This window comes from Monopterus albus, unplaced genomic scaffold, assembly GCF_001952655.1.
Source record: "Monopterus albus unplaced genomic scaffold, M_albus_1.0 scaffold166.1, whole genome shotgun sequence".
Lineage (NCBI taxonomy): Eukaryota > Metazoa > Chordata > Actinopteri > Synbranchiformes > Synbranchidae > Monopterus > Monopterus albus.
Window position 1 is genome coordinate 409,329 of NW_018128046.1, and position 20,801 is coordinate 430,129.

A 20,801-nucleotide genomic window follows, 5' to 3' on the forward strand; every position below is an offset into this window, starting at 1 on the left:
ATGTAGTTGAATGATTACAAATTGTTTCAGTGATGCACAAGAACATGAATGTTTCTCATTTATTAACAGGACTTAAATTTAGAAAAACGAACTAATTCTCTAAAGATCATGACATGAACATTTAAAGGTTTTTGTTTCCAGTAAAGAAACAGTTTTCTGATCAGATGTTTTGTGATCTGGGTGGAACAGCTCAGCAAAACTGCCAGCTCCTAGGTGTAAAGTGATTTTAGTTTTTGAGGAAGTGTAAGAAAGGAGAACACATGCAGAGCAGATAAGAAAGGAGCAGAAAATCAAAGTACCTTTTCTTTAACAAACTCACACTTGAGCTCGTAAGAGTCCTTGAAGCCTTGACCGTAGACCTGGATGGTGGTGCAGTCTTTCTGTCGGACATCACACAGACCCCCTTTCTCCAACTCAGTGATTTCTGGGATCTGGTCTTCACAACATCAACAACAAAAAGTAAAGACGAGCATGGACTGTTAGACCTTGGAACTCTCCCCAAATCACAAAACATATGTAAACCTACGTCTGTCATCATAGACGTGAATGGAAAAGTTAAACGCGTGCAATAACTGCTAAATGTATTGCATCTTTGGCATGTTTCTGTTTGTTTTCACTTGTCATATCTTCCAATACTGATATATTTGCAAGAAGCAAATACTGGTTGATATATTGCTCTAGTAAAGACCTCTCCAGAACTAATGTGCCTGTGTTGTTGTATGTTTAATATGTTACCAGACAGGTCACTGCAGTCATAGGACCCAAACCCTGGGAAGCACACACAACCCCACTCGGAGCACTGGCCATTCCCATTGCACAGATTGGGACACTTGAGGGCAGCCAGAACATCTTGGTACACTTCCCCTCTTCTCCTCTCCTCCACCACCCTCCTCTCACACTCGTTCTCCAGCAGCGGTAACGTGGCATTTAGCCATGACAGCTCATCCTTCAGTTGTAGGTCAGTAACACACATAGTCACTGTTAGATTAACTACTGACTCTTCTAGCAGGCGCCTACAACCTAACGCTGTGTTTGAGTTGGCCACAGTCTGCTGGCACTGAGTCCTAGCCTGCTGCTCAGTCAGGCCGGAAGGTGTCGGCCATGTTAGGGAAGAGACTGGTTGAACTGCCGGTTCATGGTCCTCTGGGAAAAAGTAGGTTAAGCCATCGAGATCAGACTGGCTGAGGCTTTGGTGAGGGGAGTTAGAGATGTAATGGTGGGTCTGCAGCCTGCTTCTGTGCTGCTGGTAGTGAGCTGAGGTTGAAAATCCATCCCTGGAGGTTCTCAAAGGGAAGCCTCTTTCATGAGGTTGGATGTGGCTACCTCGTTCCTGAGTGTTCTGCCTGTAGCGGCCCAGAGGCTGTGACTGTCTTTCATTTCTTTCACCTTTGAGTAGTTCCACTGAGCCAATGTACTCAGCTGTGACGTCCAGAGTGGGAATGACACTGAGGAGATGCACATTGCCATGACGAGAGCAGGTAGAGTCAGAGGAGGTGACTGGTTGAGATCGAGCTCTGGGAGATGTGAGGCGTGACTCTGTCTGACAGGTACAGTGCATGCGGGGGCTCAATGTACTCAGGTGGGATGGCGTGGTGTCAAACAGGCTGGTGCCTGGAGGGAGTCTGGCAGAGGAAAAGAAAAAGATGTTGGTGAAGAAGAAACTGGTTTGACAGGAGGGTTTTTGCATAACCTGATACTGGGTCCTTGGAGTTTGTTGATAGTACTATGATTAGCAGTGCAAATTCCTGAAGAAATCTGTAAGTAATCACATATAGCCATCCACAGTGAACTTTGTCCCAGACGAAGCTTTCCAAATGAAGCCTGAGAGGAAATGCTTAGCTTATCACTTATCACTCATTGTGCATGTTTACATGTACAAATCTGTGGACATCCGAAATAGTTAACAAGCAAATGATGTTATTTCAACAGCTAATATATTGCTTGTCTGGTTTCATCCCTGGGGATTCAAATAGGTCTCATGTTGTCCTCATTACCAAATGTTAAATTGCTAATATAACAGCTTAATAAATAGCTACATTCATGAAAAATACAAACAAAAAATAGTGACAAGTGTGGATGAGATCAGTGCAGCTGTTCATTGTACAGGAGAATAAGTAATAACTGTGGTCAGTGTAAAAACCTCTAAACCATTGTTTTTTAAACTTTTTGTGCCTAAGGCACACCAAAGTATTGTATTATTATAGATGTTATATACTGCAATACTAATATATGGTTGTCACAAAATCCCACGGCACACCTGGACTTGATGCACCATTTGGGAACCACTGCTCTAAACTTCCAAAAACATTCATGTCAGCTGACAGATACGTCATTAAAAAAGCACTGACCTCCATTCAGAGATAAAAGCATGCAGATCCTCCACTGTGACACCCCCCGCTGAATGGAAGTCATTGTCTGGCTGTCCGTCATAGGTCCCACACAGGCCCTCAGTGTGGCTGCGGTCTGAACTGGGGGCTCTCAGCGTCAGACTCATTCCCCAGTCAGACACATCTGCACGAACAAAGGCTCCTGATGAGAAGGTCATCTGAAAGCAGTTGAAGATTACAGATTATACTAAAGAGACAAAAGAATATCTCATCTTTAGCAACAAGCAGCCAACTAGATTCTATGAGCCTGTCCCATTCTGACATCAAGGCTTAGCGATCTTTGTGTAAAGATCTCAACAGCTACAAGGTAAAAAGGTAGGTGACCTGGCCTTTAAATTTATATTTACACACACACTATTTACATTTATTAGCTTTCCTGCAGAAAGTTAGCAGTAAGTTTTGCTTAACATAAAGACAATAAGCAGCGGGAAACAGCCAGCTTGACTCTCTATAATGTTCAAAGCTCCCATAGGCAGCACTTATAAAGCTCACCAACAAATGGGGTGTATCTTGTTTGTCTAGTCAAGAAAAAACGTGTAAACCTGAAAATTTGTGGTTTCAGGGGATGCATTACAGTGCCTTGCGAAAGTATTCGGCCCCCTTGAACTTTGCGACCTTTTGCCACATTTCAGGCTTCAAACATAAAGATATAAAACTGTAATTTTTTGTGAAGAATCAACAACAAGTGGGACACAATCATGAAGTGGAACGAAATTTATTGGATATTTCAAACGTTTTTAACAAATAAAAAACTGAAAAATTGGCCGTGCAAAATTATTCAGCCCCCGCAGAGAGCATCATGAAGAACAAGGAACACACCAGGCAGGTCCGAGATACTGTTGTGGAGAAGTTTAAAGCCGGATTTGGATACAAAAAGATTTCCCAAGCTTTAAACATCCCAAGGAGCACTGTGCAAGCGATAATATTGAAATGGAAGGAGTATCAGACCACTGCAAATCTACCAAGACCTGGCCGTCCCTCTAAACTTTCAGCTCATACAAGGAGAAGACTGATCAGAGATGCAGCCAAGAGGCCCATGATCACTCTGGATGAACTGCAGAGATCTACAGCTGAGGTGGGAGACTCTGTCCATAGGACAACAATCAGTCGTATACTGCACAAATCTGGCCTTTATGGAAGAGTGGCAAGAAGAAAGCCATTTCTTAAAGATATCCATAAAAAGTGTCGTTTAAAGTTTGCCACAAGCCACCTGGGAGACACACCAAACATGTGGAAGAAGGTGCTCTGGTCAGATGAAACCAAAATTGAACTTTTTGGCAACAATGCAAAACGTTATGTTTGGCGTAAAAGCAACACAGCTCATCACCCTGAATACACCATCCCCACTGTCAAACATGGTGGTGGCAGCATCCTGGTTTGGGCCTGCTTTTCTTCAGCAGGGACAGGGAAGATGGTTATAATTGATGGGAAGATGGATGGAGCCAAATACAGGACCATTCTGGAAGGAAACCTGATGGAGTCTGCAAAAGACCTGATACTGGGACGGAGATTTGTCTTCCAACAAGACAATGATCCAAAACATAAAGCAAAATCTACAATGGAATGGTTCACAAATACACATATCCAGGTGTTAGAATGGCCAAGTCAAAGTCCAGACCTGAATCCAATTGAGAATCTGTGGAAAGAACTGAAAACTGCTGTTCACAAACGCTCTCTATCCAACCTCACTGAGCTCGAGCTGTTTTGCAAGGAGGAATGGGCAAAAATTTCCGTCTCTCGATGTGCAAAACTGATAGAGACATACCCCAAGTGACTTACAGCTGTAATCGCAGCAAAAGGTGGCGCTACAAAGTATTAACTTAAGGGGGCTGAATAATTTTGCACGCCCAATTTTTCAGTTTTTTATTTGTTAAAAAAGTTTGAAATATCCAATAAATTTCGTTCCACTTCATGATTGTGTCCCACTTGTTGTTGATTCTTCACAACAACTTACAGTTTTATATCTTTATGTTTGAAGCCTGAAAGGTCACAAAAGGTCAAAAGGTTGCAAAGTTCAAGGGGGGCCGAATACTTTCGCAAGGCACTGTATTTCTTTATTTTACAGGAAAGAATCTTATTTCCACAAAATGTTGAACTAGTTCTTCAATGTAGGGCTTTTTTTTTTTATCCCAATTTCACTCACAATTTATTCTCCAAACTAATGGCTCCATGAAGAATAAATCCACTTCTGTCCTTTTCAAGCATTGCATGAGTTCAGTCATATTTTCATAGTTTTGTTATTCTTACTCCTCCTCTGACCTTGGTACTAATGTTTCCAAAGCAAGTTTCTAATCTTTCCTCAAGTGCTCTGTTGATGGGGATGTAAGTATGGAAAAATGATCGCTGTATGAAAAACATACATTAGTTTCATAATTATAATTATGCTCTCATCATTTGCATGTGTCAAGATATAGTACTGTAAAAAACATACCTGTGAACTAAAGTGCTATGAAAAGTGAACTCCAATCAGCTGTACTCTATATTGTATTAGAAACTGATGGACAGATTTGTGATGTGTGTCTGGCTTGTCCTCACTCACAGTGACTTTGCGTCCCTGGTAGGACTCTGTGATTCGAATGCCACTCCTGCTCAGGTCTCTGCTCTTCACAGACAGATGAGGCTTGGTTTCACCCATTTCTCCATTGCACATGTCAAATGCAATAACATCACCACCATCCCTCGCCACAAAGCCGCACACGCACGCTGCAGCGTGCAGCACACTGCCACACTCCCACTGACGGACGTGCACCTCAAACGGCCAGAAAGTGCTCTTATACAGAACAAAGGTACCTATCTGGTAGCTCTCATAGAGCCTGTAAGCAAACAAAGAATATTTACTGCTGGTTCATGTTGCTGCCCTCATGAAATGATATCTGTTCATCTGCAATAAAACATGACAGTGTGTGAGATACATGACGTATAGTACCTGCCATCAAACGTGATTATGTGAGGATCGGTGAAAGAGTAGCAGTAGGCTGAAGGAACATCCTTTACCCTTATCTGAAAAGGAGACAATGATTTAATTTCATCATTAAATAAAATACTCAGGATATATGAGGAATATACAAGAATGCACTGGTACTTAAAAACAACAAATGCAAGGTCACAACAACCATAAATCATAACACATTTATAAAAATCCTGGCCTCACGAATCAGTAAACCACCAATAAAGTAGCAGTTTTAGAGTCGGATCCGTTTACCTGAACAGGTTCTGGTGAGTATCCGTTCCAAAGAAAACTGTGTGTGGTGATAGGTTTGACAGAGATGTGAGTCACCCTGTTGTCATCTTTGACAAAGTCAGTGATGGAGCTGAAGTAGACCAGAGCCCGGCTACAAACCCCGTCCCTGCAGGGGCTCCGGGACAAATCCAACACACAGGAGGACAGAGACAGATCTGCATCCAACAAATTATCTACAACACAATAAGGATTTAGATTTAGTTTATATGCATGATGATAAAATGAGGGGAAAGAGACTGAAAAACTGATGAATGAATGAAATGGTATTATGTGAGATAATCCAAGTTTGTATGTTCCTTGATGGCAATGGATCAAGGTGGTTTGCTCCCGCATCATCAATTACAGTCAAGGAACCTGTAACTTGAAGTACACTCACCTTTACATAACTCCTCACCTTGACTGCTTGTGCTGAGCTGAAGGGACAGAGTGCACCGTTCTCTTGAGGAGGAAGACTCTACCTGACATGGGACAGGAACTGTGCTCTCAACTACCAGCTCATGCATTCTCCCATCCTCAGATATAATGCTCACCTCTGGTCTTAGCTGCACAAAACAGAAACAAATTGATCAGCCTTATTGTACATACATACTTTATAAACACTTCACATTCAGAGAGCAAGGTTTTAAGCACACAGACAGTTCCTGGAGAAATCAATCATGTCTTTGTTCAGGTTAGCAGGCTAAGTACTGTAGTGATCCGAGCGTTAAAATCAGGTGTGTGGTAGTTTCTATATTTTTCTGTAACACGGCCAAAAAAAAAACTAAATATTTTAGTCATCTGTAGCTTAGTAGTAACAGCAGTAGTTATAAGATGATTCGTAATACAAAGTCGGCAGCAACTTTAGACAGCATCTTTTGTTTTCATCATTTTGGAAAATATGGATATTTTTATGTTTTTGGGTTGTCCGTCCATCCGTCTGTGCATCCCATTCTTGTGAGCGCAATGAGTCAAGAACCCCTTAAGGGAATTTCTTCAAATTTGGCACAAGAGTCCAGGAATTCAGTGATGGACTGATTAAATGTGGGTGATCAGAGGTCAAAGGTCAAGGTTAATGTGACCTGGCGTCTGTCCCATTCTTGTGAACACAATATCTCTGGAATGAACCGATTAGATTTTGGTGGTCAAAGGTCAAGGTCAGTGACCTTGCTTCTGTCCCATACCTGTGAATTTGACTGGCTGGTGGAGGCATATAGCCACAAAGCAGTAATTCTAGTTTAATTATGAACCAAGCCAAGCTAGCTTTTCCCCCCCAGCTTCCAGTTTTTATGCTAAGATGTGCAAATTGCCTTCTGGCTATACTTCAAAACAAAACTCACAGAGAGGAAACTGTTACCAGTCTTCTCATCTAACTCTCATATATAAAAAGAATACCTTTAAGTGCAACTCCTGGAAGAGTCGCTTTTATTTCTGTGCAAGAATACACACACACACACATTCTGTGCACAGGCCAAAAAGATAACTACACAGATAAATTGTCTCTTTGCTTAAAAAATATAGTACTAGTCACTTCTACTGTTCATCAGGATACACCACACATACATAGTTGTAAAACAGATTATGGTGACATACTCTAATCCCAGCAAAGAACTCCTGACTTTCCACTGAATCTCCCCGGATGTCCGGCAAGTCCAAGAAGAAACTGGAGCTGGAGCAGTAAATCTGAAGAAGAAAGACAATACTATAACAATAGGTCTTATTTTTATTATAATATACAATCGGTCTTAGTTTTATTATCACATACTATCTAGTAATGTGGATATTATTAGTTGGTTTTTCTTTATTATTATTATACCTACCTTGTAAACTTCACACAACTCACTTGGCAATACTGATCTTAATTAAGATCGTGCCAATAAAACTCATGAATTAAAATTTCAGAGAAAGAGAGAGACAGATGAAACCACATAGGGACTAAATCTTGGCTTTTTCAAACTCATTTTGTTGTTTGTTCTTGAAATTGGCCTGGACTCAACAAAGGTCATGTTAAACCACTGCAGCCCTGTACCACACCTTGTCCCCCAGACGGAGGTTGAAGCCATCCAGCTCAATGAAGGCTGAGGTCTGGATGGTGATCTCCTGTTTGAGCTCCTCCTTCCTGCCCTCGGGCGAGAGGCGGGACCAAGCCACCACATAACCCAGGGAGCTGTTGGAATTGCTTTCAAAGCTGCACTTCAGGTAGATAGTGTTACCTGTCACCTCAAAGACTATCACTGGTAGAGATGGAGTGGGAGGCTGCTTGGCTGACAGGGAAAAAGCAGAAAGAGGAGGTAGATTAGATTATATTTATGTAAATAGCTTTCTGCATGTTTGTGCAGATTCTCAGTCATCCAGGTCATAGTAAGCTGAAAAAAACTTAGGAAAAAAACTAGACTAGGTTTTTAGATCGAAGACGTTTCATGTCTCATCCACAAGGCTTCATCAGTTCTGCCCGACTGGCATTGAGTCGGAGACATTTATCCCCATCGGTGGAGTTTCAGTCCTTTGATGCCCAACAATGTCCCAGTCAACTTTAAGCCAGGGAACACCCTGCGGCAGAGACTGGTCCACCCAAAGGACAGAACACCCAGACACACACAGAGTGGTGTTGTGTATGCAATTAAGTGTAGTCAGGAGTGTAACGACTAGTACATTGGTGAAACCAAGCAGCCGCTTCACAAATGCATGGCCCAACACAGGAGGGCCAACTCCAGTGGACCAGAGTCAGCAGTCCACCTCCACCTGAAGGACAAAGGGCATTCTTTTGAGGACAGTGAAGTCCAGATCCTGTTCAGAGAACATCGCTGGTTTGAGAGAGGAGTCAAGGAAGCTTTTTTTGTTCAAATAGAACACCCCTCACTAAATAGGGGTGGTGGACTAAGACACAACTTGTCATCCATCTACAATCCTGTTTTGAGATCTCTGCCTAAACATGTCCACCAGGACAATAGACGTTGGTCGACAGGGGAGGATTCAAAGACAGGTAACAACTCTCACCGATACTGGGCTATAACGAGTCAGTCGCTAGGGGCATTGTTGGCCTTCAAAGGACTGAAACACCACCAAGGATGTAGTAAAGAAAGTCAATTTGAGCTTTTATTAAGAAATCAAGGCCCTAGTTAATGTAGTGCAAGGTCTCAAGTTAAATTACGTGAAGATTGACAATTTCTCCAACTTCTTTGTAAAAAGCTTTGTTTCCATCTGAAAAATGTCCCTTTTTATATCATTCATGGTTTGTAACTATATGGCCGGGTATGTAGACTGGTTATGTGCCTGCATACGTACAACCTGTACTTTCAATCTGGGGCTGGTTTTCAAGGTTTAAGGCTAGGACTCTTTTCTTCTTCTTAAAAAAAAAAAAAAACAACTAGTTACAGAAGACGAAACATTTTGTTTAATATTTTATGACAACAGTTTAGCAATGCCTCCAATGTCTTTAAATATGACAAAGCCAGGTACATAATGATTTTCTCAGTTTGGTGTGGAAGAACGTTACTGTCGCGCACAGATAACTGACCTCAGCCTCTTCCAACACTGTGAACCTGTAGCTGACCCCTCCAGTCAGGTTACCAAATTTTGTGGGGAGCCAAGCATAGGAATGAGATGTTCAACAGTTACATACTCCACAGGTTTAACATTAAGGTGTTTACAAAGGCATAACTTCCACTGGGGACGGCAGGGAGAACCCCTTGCCTTATACCATCTAAATCCAATCACCATTTTTCAGAGAAAGAGAGAAACATGCAGATAAAAATATTTTGGTTGTTTTCTATTATTTGTGTATTCACAGCAGTTAAGGTTTGTGAGCAGTAGCAACTGCTTTACTCACCTTATTCACCCTGCGATTTGCCTCTCAGGCTAAAACTGCCTGCACCACCCTCTAATAGGGAACGTGAAGTTGTCACACTGTGTTGAAATGCACCATTTTGGGAGCTCATGCTCATTATCCATCATAGTAACATTCACTACATACATCTACAGTATTAAGTTCATTTAAAAAATATTTACTGTCCCATACAGCTACCTACACTAGTGGATGCTTCAATTATGTCCAAATGTCCACTTTAGTGTTTAATGTGACAGGACAGAAACTGATTCATCTGCAGTGTTTGTGTTATCTGCTGACAGCTGCTAGCTAGTGTTAGCTCCCAAACTAAGAGCTGAGATCAGGATGCAGAGCCATTTTTCAGTCTGTCACTTTCATCAACAGGATCTCTAGGTCCACTACACGTTAGCTAAGGTTATCCGTTCTGAATTACCTCAGTCAGTAAAGTGACATCTAAATGATTAAAGCAACTTAGCCAAACAAAACAGAATTCAGGTGAATAAATCACATATCTCCCAAAATGGTGCTCTAAGCCAACATTCAACACAGTGTGAGGTACCTTCACATTCTCTATAGGTAGATACATTTAAATTCAGCCTGAGAAAAGGGCAGCAAGTACGACTCAGGGCTGGAAAAAAAAATTCCTAAAATTCCACTGCACTTTTTTTCAAGAAAAATATATGAATCTTCCTTTATAGTCAATATTCTCAAAAAAAAAGCTTAAATTGAACATTATTCAAACATAATGCTGTAAAGGACTGTGCTCTTTAAGGATGTCATTAGTTATCATACAATATGAGCTCTTCATTAACAAAGTTTACTGCCATTAGTATATCAATAAGAAAAGGGAAATGGACTTGCACTGACACAATGCTTTTCTGCAGTAGCACTCAAAGCACTTTGTGTATCAATAGCACTGCATTTGACACAATATTTCATAATAATTCTAACATAATTAGTTTGGATCCCCAGACACAGTGCATTTGATCACTGCCACAATAAAATTAATAATCATAAAAATATTATTTACTAAAATTCCCACTCCAGGTATATTTTATTGACCAAAAAAGTCCCTCTCTAGGAAAGCTATACTATTGTATGTCTAGATAAATGTAGTCATAACAGACAAATTTTAAATGGTTATGCAGAGGAAAGTAGAACATGAATTCATTTATATGAGCAGTTCTAACCAGAAAATGTGCAACCACCTCTGCCAGCTTCCTAGAACCTGCTCTGGCATAAATCTCGACCTGGCTGAGTGCTGTCACCATGGAGACGAAGCCCCTTGGACACAGGGACACATGCTCAGCTCATTAAGAGGAGTGATCACGGGGCCAGCAGTGGAATCCGGGCTGCATGGCAACTCCCTGACCTGCTGACTGTTCTGGTATTTGACCTAACATAGGAAAACAAGAAATTGGTCATAACAACAGCAGCACAATCCTCACTTTTACACGCTCCATCAGCATTCGCCTCAATCGAGCCACAGGTCCGCGGCGTTGTGGGTAAAGAGTCTGACGTCTCTGCTAGAGAGAGAAGGGAGAGCAATGTTAAAGCATTATACCTGGCAGATAGGAGACTGTAAGTTTGGTGCCAGCATCCACTTTGTTTTGAAGGTCTTGTCTGGGAAGCAATTTAGTTTATACGTGTTTTTTTCTTACACAGTGCAGTTTTTCCAATAAGGCTGTGGTTTTGCTTCAGCTTTTAATCTTTGTCTCCACTTTTTGAGCCAGCTCTGTTGTCACTCACTCATAAGTGCAGTGCAGTCTTTATATTTTAAGTTTCAAAGATTTGCAAAATGTTCCCAGGCAACATACTTCATGTCTTCTCTCCAATGTGATACAGTATCTGCTTATAGAATCTACAGCACTACTGATGGTTTTTATGTTAATGTTCAGGTCCTCACAGCAACAGGTTTGAAGCACGGGATAGGATGCGTTTACTTTGGCAACATTTTACCAAAACCACAATCTTTCCAGAGCCAAACCTTAACCAAAGTATTTTTGTTGCCTTAACCTAATCTCACATGTAAGACTCATGAGAGCACGGCATGCAAAATGGTTAGAATGATGAAGAGCTACTGTAACACTTATTATTAATACATATTTATTACGGCTGTTGCTGCAAGGCATCATACCACATTGCTAAGGTTTTTGTTGTGTATTATGAGGGACGATGATATATGTAGGTACACGTGGAACTTTAGATGCTTAGATTCTTATCCATCACACAGTGCCATCAGACAGTTGTCTGAGCTCACACTTGTTCTGCAGCTTGGCAATGAGCCCAAACACACAGCTGAAGTTATAAAGAACTATCTTCAGCAACAAAAAAACAATAATCCTGCAACAGATGGCCTTGCCTACAAACATAAATCAGGGTAGGATACTCAGCACTAACACACCTTGAGCACAGTATCCCATGCATCCCTGAGTGGGCTGGAGCAGGTAAATGTAGAAATCTCCACAGTTGCGAACGGTGACCGGGATGCGAAACATGCAGCAGTCTTTGCTGCTGCTCGGGAACAACTGCCAGGCAGCGCAGGCCGTCAGCTGTCTGACCTCTAGGGACCCAGGCAGGGACTCACCCTCACTGAGAGACAGCCACACCGGGGCCTGGGTACCACAGTGGTTCACCTGAGTGTTTAGAAAAAGATAGAGGGGAGACCAGTCATCCATTCTGGTAACAGTACACACCTTTTGGCTGGCTCTGTTGGAATATGATAGATGAATGAAATCTTGTATAATTCAGTTCTTCAAAACTGCGTTATAGTTTCAAGGCTCAAAACAAATCCTCTTCTGTTTGTTTCAAAAACAACAACAAAAATGTCGGAAATAACAACAATAACAAGAAACAGCATGAAATACTGCAAAACCTTGACCCCCGTCCCCCCAAAAGACAGTGAAAACAATGGCTACTTTGCATGTAAGATGTCACCACAAAGTGTAACCACTTTGCACTACTATAAACTAAATCTGAAAATGCCAAACATCTGGGTATGTGTTTGACAAAGCTACAGTCTGTTGCAGTTAACTCCCTTTTGAAAAAACTCTTGGCCTAACAAATCTAGCCATTTATCCGCCATCATCATAAAGACATCGGCTTATTATGCAACACGTTCACAGCGATCCCCTCTTCCTTCCTCCGCCCACTCCTGTGGATACCCATCACCCAGGGAGAGCAGTAATGCCCTGGGAAGTCAGAGGGAGGCTGACACTTCAGATGGATCCTGCAGGCTGCTCACAGCAGGCTGTCCACAGGAAATGAGACACATTCAGCTCTCCTTGCACTCTCCTTCATAAATATGTCCTGCTACCAGTATGTGTCCACAAAGTCAAACGCATCTACGTTTGCACACACAAACATCTTATTTTTGACTCTCAGACAATCACACCTCAGAGTTTCCCCACCTGACATCACAGATGGTGTCTCGAGAGACTTCAAAGATTGTATTGACATTTGTAAATAAAACAACATACCAGCACTTACAGATAATACTTCTGGGCCTCATCTCATGCTACTAAAAAGAGAATACAAAAGTGAGTGATGTGATAAAATGAAAACTCCCTAATTTTGAGGGTCATGAGAAATTTATGGTGTAGTTAAAGTCTGGGCTACATGACGTAGAGTACAACTTGACATAAAATTTTATTACATCTTTTAAAATCTAAAGCTCTACTAAAATTTAGACTGTAAATTAAAATGTGACCATTGTTCTGCCAAAATATTCTCCATAATACAGGGGTTTCCCCTTTCTTTCCTTTGAGACAGCAGCATGGATTTGCAAAAAGAAGACAAAAAGCTGTGATGTAAAGCAGACATAATGTGTAATCATGTAAATAGGCTAGAACAGTGGTATTGTTCTTTGAGCTACACCATAAACGCCACTAAACTTTCTTTAGTTTATGACAGATAACATTCCAGTCTATGTCTTTACAAGATGCAGAAAAGGTCATTTACCTCCACACAGTGGGTGGGCATACTAGCTGGCTTATCAAAAATCTGAAACTGGTACCAGCCTGGAGTGAGGGAGTGGTCACAGACGAAGTCCTGCAGGGCCGACTGCTGCAGCCAGCTGGACCTGAAAGTGGTGCTGCGGTAGGGGTTCTGAAGGACGGAATGGCCGCCCGGTGCACACTCTGGAGGGAGCACTGCAAGTACAGCCAGTAAGACAACATAAACCCTGGATGTTCACCAAGGCTGTCAATACCAGTGATCAAATATCTGGAAGATTGTTTGCAGACCAAATGCTGGGTTGTGGATATCCACTCTCCAGCTGGTCTGTATGCAAGATTTCCACTTGAATTTTAAAAGGTCATAAAAAGGAACAGAGCTGCCCAGCGCAAAGGTGTGCATGCATGATATTATCATTTAGGCTATGATTACTTTTATATTTACAGAATAACACAGAAATACAGTATGATAAATTATTTTGCGGAGACCATACACACATCAATGCAATGGCTACAACTAATATGGTTATTTTTATTGATGAATACCTAATTTATACAGACGTGCACATTAATGAAAAGTTACTCCAGAAACAGCATATTTGCTGTTTCAAGCTTTTGTTTTTACCATAAAACCATCTGTACCAGCAGGTAGACGTGTCAGGAGACAACAGTAAATACCGGGTGTGCCAGCTGTTCTAGCACTAATGTAAATAATCTTCTCACACCTGCGCTCATTTGTCCTATTACATCAAATGTAGTAATGTAATCTAGAGTCTTCAGGTTTTAACTAATCACCTCCTCTCTCAAATAAAATCCAACAATGAGGTAAAAAGTAACTAAGTACATTTACTCGAGTACTGTACTCAAGTACAATTTTGAGGTATCTGTACTTTACTTGGGTATTTTCATGTTGTGCTACTTTATACTCTGACTTCATTTGAGGGAAATATATTGTACTTTTTACTCCACTACATTTATTTTATAACTTTAGTTACTTGTTACTGTTCAGAATAAGGTTAGTACAAAAATGACAATATAATCATAAGACTTCTGTGGTCTCGGGGAACATTTACAAGCTACCCAGCAGTATATAAAACATAAGCTCATAAACATTAGCTCCACCTTTACCAGCTGCAACACTAAAGGTGATGTAAACGATAATGCATCAGCAATTCTAATTAAATAAAATGATAAACATTCATGTTAAATTGGACATTCTACATAATGAGTACTTTTACTTTTGGTACTTAAGTATGTTTTGATGCTTTTTTTAACTTTATGTAAGTAACATTTTGAATGCAGGACTTTTACTTGTAACAGAGTACTTTTAGGCTGTGGTATTGCTACTTTTACTTAAAAAGGGGATCTGAATACTACTTTGGCCACTGCTTGCTAAAACCTTCAAACATCAGCTCCACAGAACAGCTGCCAATAACAATGAAGGCCTGAGCTGCAGCCAAACCTAACAGCACTGTGATTAACAGATTTTCCCAGCAGGAAGGGACTATTGATGTCTGTATGGTCCCTTTTAAGAAATGGTTTCACAAGAACTGTATGGGAAGTTCTTGGTAATCATCAGCTTGTGTTGGAAACATTATTCTTTTTGTTAGAAAAATTTGCTCTTGTCACTTTGAGGTCAAAAGTGAATTTAATACAGGGGCAACTATTTCTTTGGATCATACCAAAGTCCAAGGGATACGTGGTGAAAATAAAATAAATGATCTTTATATCTTGCCGAGTAGAGTCCTGACACTGCTACAGAGAAGGGGAAGGTCAGCAGGTTAAAGGTTAAAGGATACACAGTACAAGTGCTCCAACAGACAGTAAAACACAGACATCTGTGTACAGTCAGACGTAGGATTAAACCTGGGATGTCATCTTCCTACACTATCAGCTGCCTAATGAAAAACAGTGAACATTGTGTACTGTAAGCCAATTTGCAGAAAATCAACACATTTCTTTGTCTGTGGGACACATAGATAACACGTTGCTGAGTGGCCAAACAAATCAAAATAACTTTCTCCCAGCAGGAAACCAGCTACTGTACCATGAACACAGACTCCAGTCTTCAGGCCACCTTTAACCCGTCTGTTCTCTTAGCAATGTCTAGAGTTTTTCTATGCCGTAACACGACCTTGTCCCAGGTTGGCTATGTGCTTATACAAGTAAGCACAATGTAACTTAGAAATGTAAACATTTCAAGTTTCTGTGAGCATTTTGCTTCAAAATGACATTTACAGGGCAGAGACTTTGACCTCTCGTACCATGTGTATCTACAGTACATGCGCAATGCCAGGCTCTGGAACAAGTAAACCAAGCTGCCACCATGGGTTTCCTGCTTTGACATGTCAAAATATCTACCATGAAAAGTCTACAGAACAGACAAACACAGAGTGCTGCCTACAGAAACACAACACCCAAGATGTCACAGATTTGCAGCACTGTGCAGAGACGCTGACTCGGTGAAACAATCTGCTCTGAACACAACTAATTTTTCAGGGAACCGTTGAGTATATTTAAACACTTTTTGGAAGCAACTCACAAAGACACAAACCAGATTCATGATATGAAATGATCCGATTAACTGCAGCAGTTTACATATATGACATTAACCTTTCATACAGTACAGGCTACATCCTCTTCCTTTACATACTATTTATAAAAAGTCCTTCATGGGTTGACTTAATGTAACTACAGAATAACCTGCACACCACAGCTACTGTAGCCATTTCTACCATCATCCATCCATTATCTATACTGCTTATCCTAATAAGGGTCATGGGGTGGACACTGGGCGAGAGACAGGGTACATCCTGGACAGGTCAATTTCTACCACTGATAAACCTCAAATACACCAAGAGACCATGCCATCCAAAAATATTCCATCCACCTGTGTGTTTAGCCACCACTGGAGGTTCTATGTCAGCTACAGCAATAAACACTGGAGAACTGTTTTATGATTGTTACTAGTGGCAAATGGTGGCACTCTGGTAGTCAGACCTCTGGATCACTGCCCACATTTCAGATGTGTCAGTGGTTCAAAGTGAAATGAGATGAATACATAGTAGTAATTCAGTGTTCTTGTTAGTAGCAGACCTAATGGCTACATGGCGCGGGAACCTATGGAAGGACACTATATAAAACCCAGGATCAGAAAGAAGACAAGCAATTAAGGAAGGTGAAGAGAGGTTTAACGCTTCTGGTGTGTGACCACAGAAACACGACCATAAAATGAATATAGCCACAAAAGTGAGGGCAGAGAGAAAGAAACTGACAGCAACCAAGAAAACCAGCCTGTAGCAAAGTCAAATGTAGACTGATATCTTGAGTGAGTCTGCCACAGCAGCGATGGAGGGACGGGCCACTGAGGGAGGTCAGAGCTGCCCAGGTATCTTTCATACTCACCAGGCGGTCACTGCATTCCTCATCACATGAACAGGAACAATCACAGTCCACATCCAGTCTGTCTGACACCCATGTGGGTGAAGAGACACTGACCTGCTTTTCTCTGCTCTGACAGAAACACTCTGACCATGACACAGGGAGGTATATGGCACTGGACTGTGCGTGATGGATGAGAAGGTGTCTGCTTCTTTTTGGCACAGGGACAAAAACTACCAGAGGAAGTGGGGAACTTTTATACAACGATTAAATTAGATTTTTGATCAGACCTTTGGTTTGTAAACTTTTTTCTGTCAGGAAGAAAAGGAGGCGGTCAACACCATGAACAGAAAACAGTTTAACTAAATGTTTGTCCATTGTGAAAACATTGCGCGTGGCGCATTTAAACAGTGCTCTTAGTTTCTGACTGACTAGCGAGGCGATCTTACCTGTTTGAGCTTGCATTGCGTTAGGAAGTAAAACCACAAGGCACAGAAAAAGTTCTGAAACAGTTTCACGCCTCATCGTCCTGCAGAGGCCAGCGTGCGCCAGACACAGCGAGCACTGGCACCGTTTTACCGAAGCTCCTCTGTCTGCTCGGAGGTCCAGGAGTGGAGCCGCCTTTTCCCTTTTACCAGCCCCAAAGAGGCGAAGGAATTTTAGCCTTGTTAAGTCGTTTCTTGTTGAAGTATCGACAGAGCTGTCGGCTGATCCGAGACGCCGGCGTGCAGCGGCTGCGTACACACGGCTGCAGCATCACGTTGTGTTAGGAGGGGCATCAGCTGCACACCTTCTCCTGACCCGGGCCCCCAAACCTCTGCACACACCTGCCTTTTGGCCGAGTTCGACTGTTTTTAAACTTGTATTCAGTGCACACTTGCCTTTTAGCACACCTTTAAGGATAGGCCACAATTCACTGTACACAAGTAAAGTGGGCATCCTTTCATATACATGACTTGTTTTTCAAGGTAGGTTGTTCCAGCATCTGAGGTCAGGACTCTGTGGGGGCCAGACCATCTTCTGCAGGACTCCTGCTTCTTGTTGCTTAGCTCTTTATGTTGTACCTCAGGCTGCAGAATGAATTTGGGTCCAATATCGGACACCTCCCTGATAGCACTGCAGGATGGATAAGAATCTAAATATCTAAAGCGTCTTAAACATTTGCAATACTCTATTAAGTGAATAAAGGACAAATAAACCGTTTGAATCTTAAAATACTGTAAATACTGGCCTTGGAAAATGCTCTGTGGACATCCTGATTCATTATGGACAGCCAAAAATCCATTTTGACAAGAATTTTCTGGTCAAACCATATGTAGAAAGCCAAAAATTAATTAACACTAAACTTAAAAACGTTTTTTACATGATATGCAGAGAGTTAAATCAGGGTGGAGCATTGGTGACGTCATACAAGCTTATAGGACCTGCCTTCATCAGTCTAACTACACTGGGTGAGATGTAGACCAAATTAAAATATATTAAGCAATAACATGAATCATCCTGAGCCTCTAAAACTCTCTTTCTAGAGGGGAGGGAAATGCAGACAATACTGTCCAGCAAATGACATTTCACCACTGCAAACCGCTAAAACAGATGGCCCACATGCTGCATTTTTCATGGAAATGAAATCAGCCAAAAAGTGGGATTTTGGATAAGTCAAATGCTTTTCCAAACTGCTTGTTTCCATTCACACACTTGAAACTGCAGCCATGCTCCTCAGAACTGATCCTCTTTATAAATGTGGGACAGAGAAAGCGATGGCTCAATTCTAATGGTAAAAATAAATAAAATTTGGTAGTATATTGGAGTGGCAGTGATTACAGGTAGTCAAAGTCATCATTTCAGTACTAGAACAAATCATTTTTCTCATTAGCAATTAATTTCCGGATTAACTGAATATTGCTACGTCTATAAAATGTAGAAAAGTAGTAAAATTATTTTCCCAGAGTCCACAATGATGTCTTTAAATATCTAGTTTTGTTCAACCAAAGGTACCCTAGATAAATTCCATTCATAATAATATACTATAAAGCACAAAAAAGCAGAAAGTACTCACATTTTAGAAGCTGGTACCAGTAAATGATTGGCATTTTGGCCAAAATGTGATTAATAGATTATTACACTGTTGAAGATTGATTTGCTGTTTTGGTGTTTCAACAACACAGCTATTTTCAGATTTATGAGCAGTTTGAGTGGCAAATTAAATTATCAAGGCTGATGCAAGCTCAGACTGATTTTTGAAATAAGTGCACTGTTTTTTGTCAGACAGACAATAATGATGAATAAACCTTCTGCACTTCTAAAAGAGACTACTGGGAAACTGACAGCTGTGCAGGTCGTGGTCTGCTCCTCTCATCTTCGTCCTGGGCAACATGAAGGTGCTTCACTGTCTTGTTGAGACATTTGTCTGTTTGACTCCCAGGCACGTAAATCTCCTTGACCGTCAGCCCAGTAAGAGCCTGGAATAGCCATCAGGTTCAACCGCACTTTCCTCCCATCTGCTCGCTCTTTATCTTAACAATTACATTCCAATCAGCCTCCTGGATGGAAAACATGAATCTATGTCAAATGAACATACACTTACAAACATGTTCAAGTTAAATCCAGGCAGCAAAAACGTGGTAAACAAATGGGATAAATGCCTTGTATAATACTTTAATCTATACACGACTTCATTTTGTGCAATTTTCTCTCATTATCATCAGTTAAGCAAGCGTGGGAGAAATGGCAGCGCTGCAGTGTCTCCTGGGAGATGTGTTATCAGCTAAATGATGTGGGGGAGTGCAAACAGTTTATAATTACCTTAACCTCCACCTCTGACAGGAAAACTGATTGCACAACTCAGACGTTTTGAAGTGTACATAAGGAGAATACAAGAACACAAAAGCACAGGAAAATGAGCCGAGCACAGATTAATCAGTTTATAACCCCAGTCCAAAACCAGGTTGTAAAGGGCAAAATATAAACACACTGCCCTTGATTTTATTGCTTTGCCTTCCTTGCTGCTGTTTCTTTCTTTCACACACATAAAAATCAGCAACAAACTAAAATCACTGTTCTGATTTTCAGCCCAACAGAGGCTGCTTCGTGTTCAGCAGAGAGTGAATTTGCTTATTTAAGTTATTTAAGCGCACGGGGGTCGTGGGTTAATTTCTAACAACTGTAAAGAAGCATAGCAGACGGCTCAATATGGGTTTGTTTGGTTGTTGGTTTATGCTGCAGGGGGAACGGCTTTGTGTTACTGTAGAGGACACGTGGCCTCACAGCAGCTGGGTCATGACATCTACCCCTGACATCCAGCCTCATCACGTGCCCCAACCCAGGCAATGCAATCTAGCTACAATGCAAACAGTGTCTATACAGTCACTGTGTGAATCCCCAGATCCTACCAGAGTCTAAGAACTTAAAACTGTAACAGTCTTAAAAGGAGTTACAGCTGAGCTACCTGCTAATTGTGAATCTTTTTCTCATTTGTAGGAGCATTTTTCCTTTCTCCTGTGGCTGACTTGCTGAATATACAGTACACTACATCAGTAGTGAAGCTACCATGAAATTTAGGAGTCTAAAGGTTACAGGTGGTAAAACAGTGTTGGTAAACACCACATTTTGGTGTCAGCACCTCCAAATAAAAAACAAGAACTTTTTTGGAGCTCACCTTTTTTTGACCTATGCTCAACAATTACAGAATTTGAATACACAATATGAAGAGATACCCATCAACACACAGAGAGAAGTGTCAGACTTCAATGGATGATTTGTTTCTCTGAGTTGACCTTCCCAAAATATGTCCCCCTGAGATTTTCTTATTAAACACAGTCCATCTGTCTGGTTGCCAAAAAATAGATCTTCTGTTTTGGTCCTAATGAAACCATAAACCAACAACCATTTTAATTAAAGTATCCAATATTTAATTAATAGTAAAACTGCACATTTAGACACTTTTGGTGTGAATGCAGACTGTATAACTGACAGGCCATATTTATCACATTTCATTTGATATCTTTTTATTCATTGGTTCATCTTGATTTACATTATAG

The 20,801-nt window shown here is 41.1% G+C and overlaps 1 protein-coding gene across 2 annotated transcripts in view; it reads right to left on the reverse strand.

Moving 5' to 3' along the window:
* vwde (von Willebrand factor D and EGF domains) overlaps positions 1 to 17,584 on the reverse strand; it is a 33,932-nt gene extending 16,348 nt beyond the window's left edge. Inside the window, exons 1-13 of one of the 2 annotated variants that reach the window (XM_020615591.1) lie at positions 17,214 to 17,584; positions 13,391 to 13,581; positions 11,835 to 12,066; positions 10,879 to 10,953; positions 7,639 to 7,868; positions 7,198 to 7,287; positions 6,023 to 6,170; positions 5,590 to 5,801; positions 5,314 to 5,387; positions 4,927 to 5,200; positions 2,349 to 2,545; positions 736 to 1,622; positions 300 to 436 (exon numbers count right to left, since the gene is read on the reverse strand). In XM_020615591.1, the coding sequence (XP_020471247.1) occupies positions 300 to 436; positions 736 to 1,622; positions 2,349 to 2,545; positions 4,927 to 5,200; positions 5,314 to 5,387; positions 5,590 to 5,801; positions 6,023 to 6,170; positions 7,198 to 7,287; positions 7,639 to 7,868; positions 10,879 to 10,953; positions 11,835 to 12,066; positions 13,391 to 13,581; positions 17,214 to 17,289 (2,823 nt within the window). In that variant the 5' untranslated portion in view covers positions 17,290 to 17,584. Of the gene's footprint in view, positions 1 to 299; positions 437 to 735; positions 1,623 to 2,348; positions 2,546 to 4,926; positions 5,201 to 5,313; positions 5,388 to 5,589; positions 5,802 to 6,022; positions 6,171 to 7,197; positions 7,288 to 7,638; positions 7,869 to 10,878; positions 10,957 to 11,834; positions 12,067 to 13,390; positions 13,582 to 17,213 lie in introns of both variants that reach the window. The other variant, XM_020615590.1, reaches the window with a different exon arrangement.
* Positions 17,585 to 20,801: the final 3,217 nt, after the last annotated feature.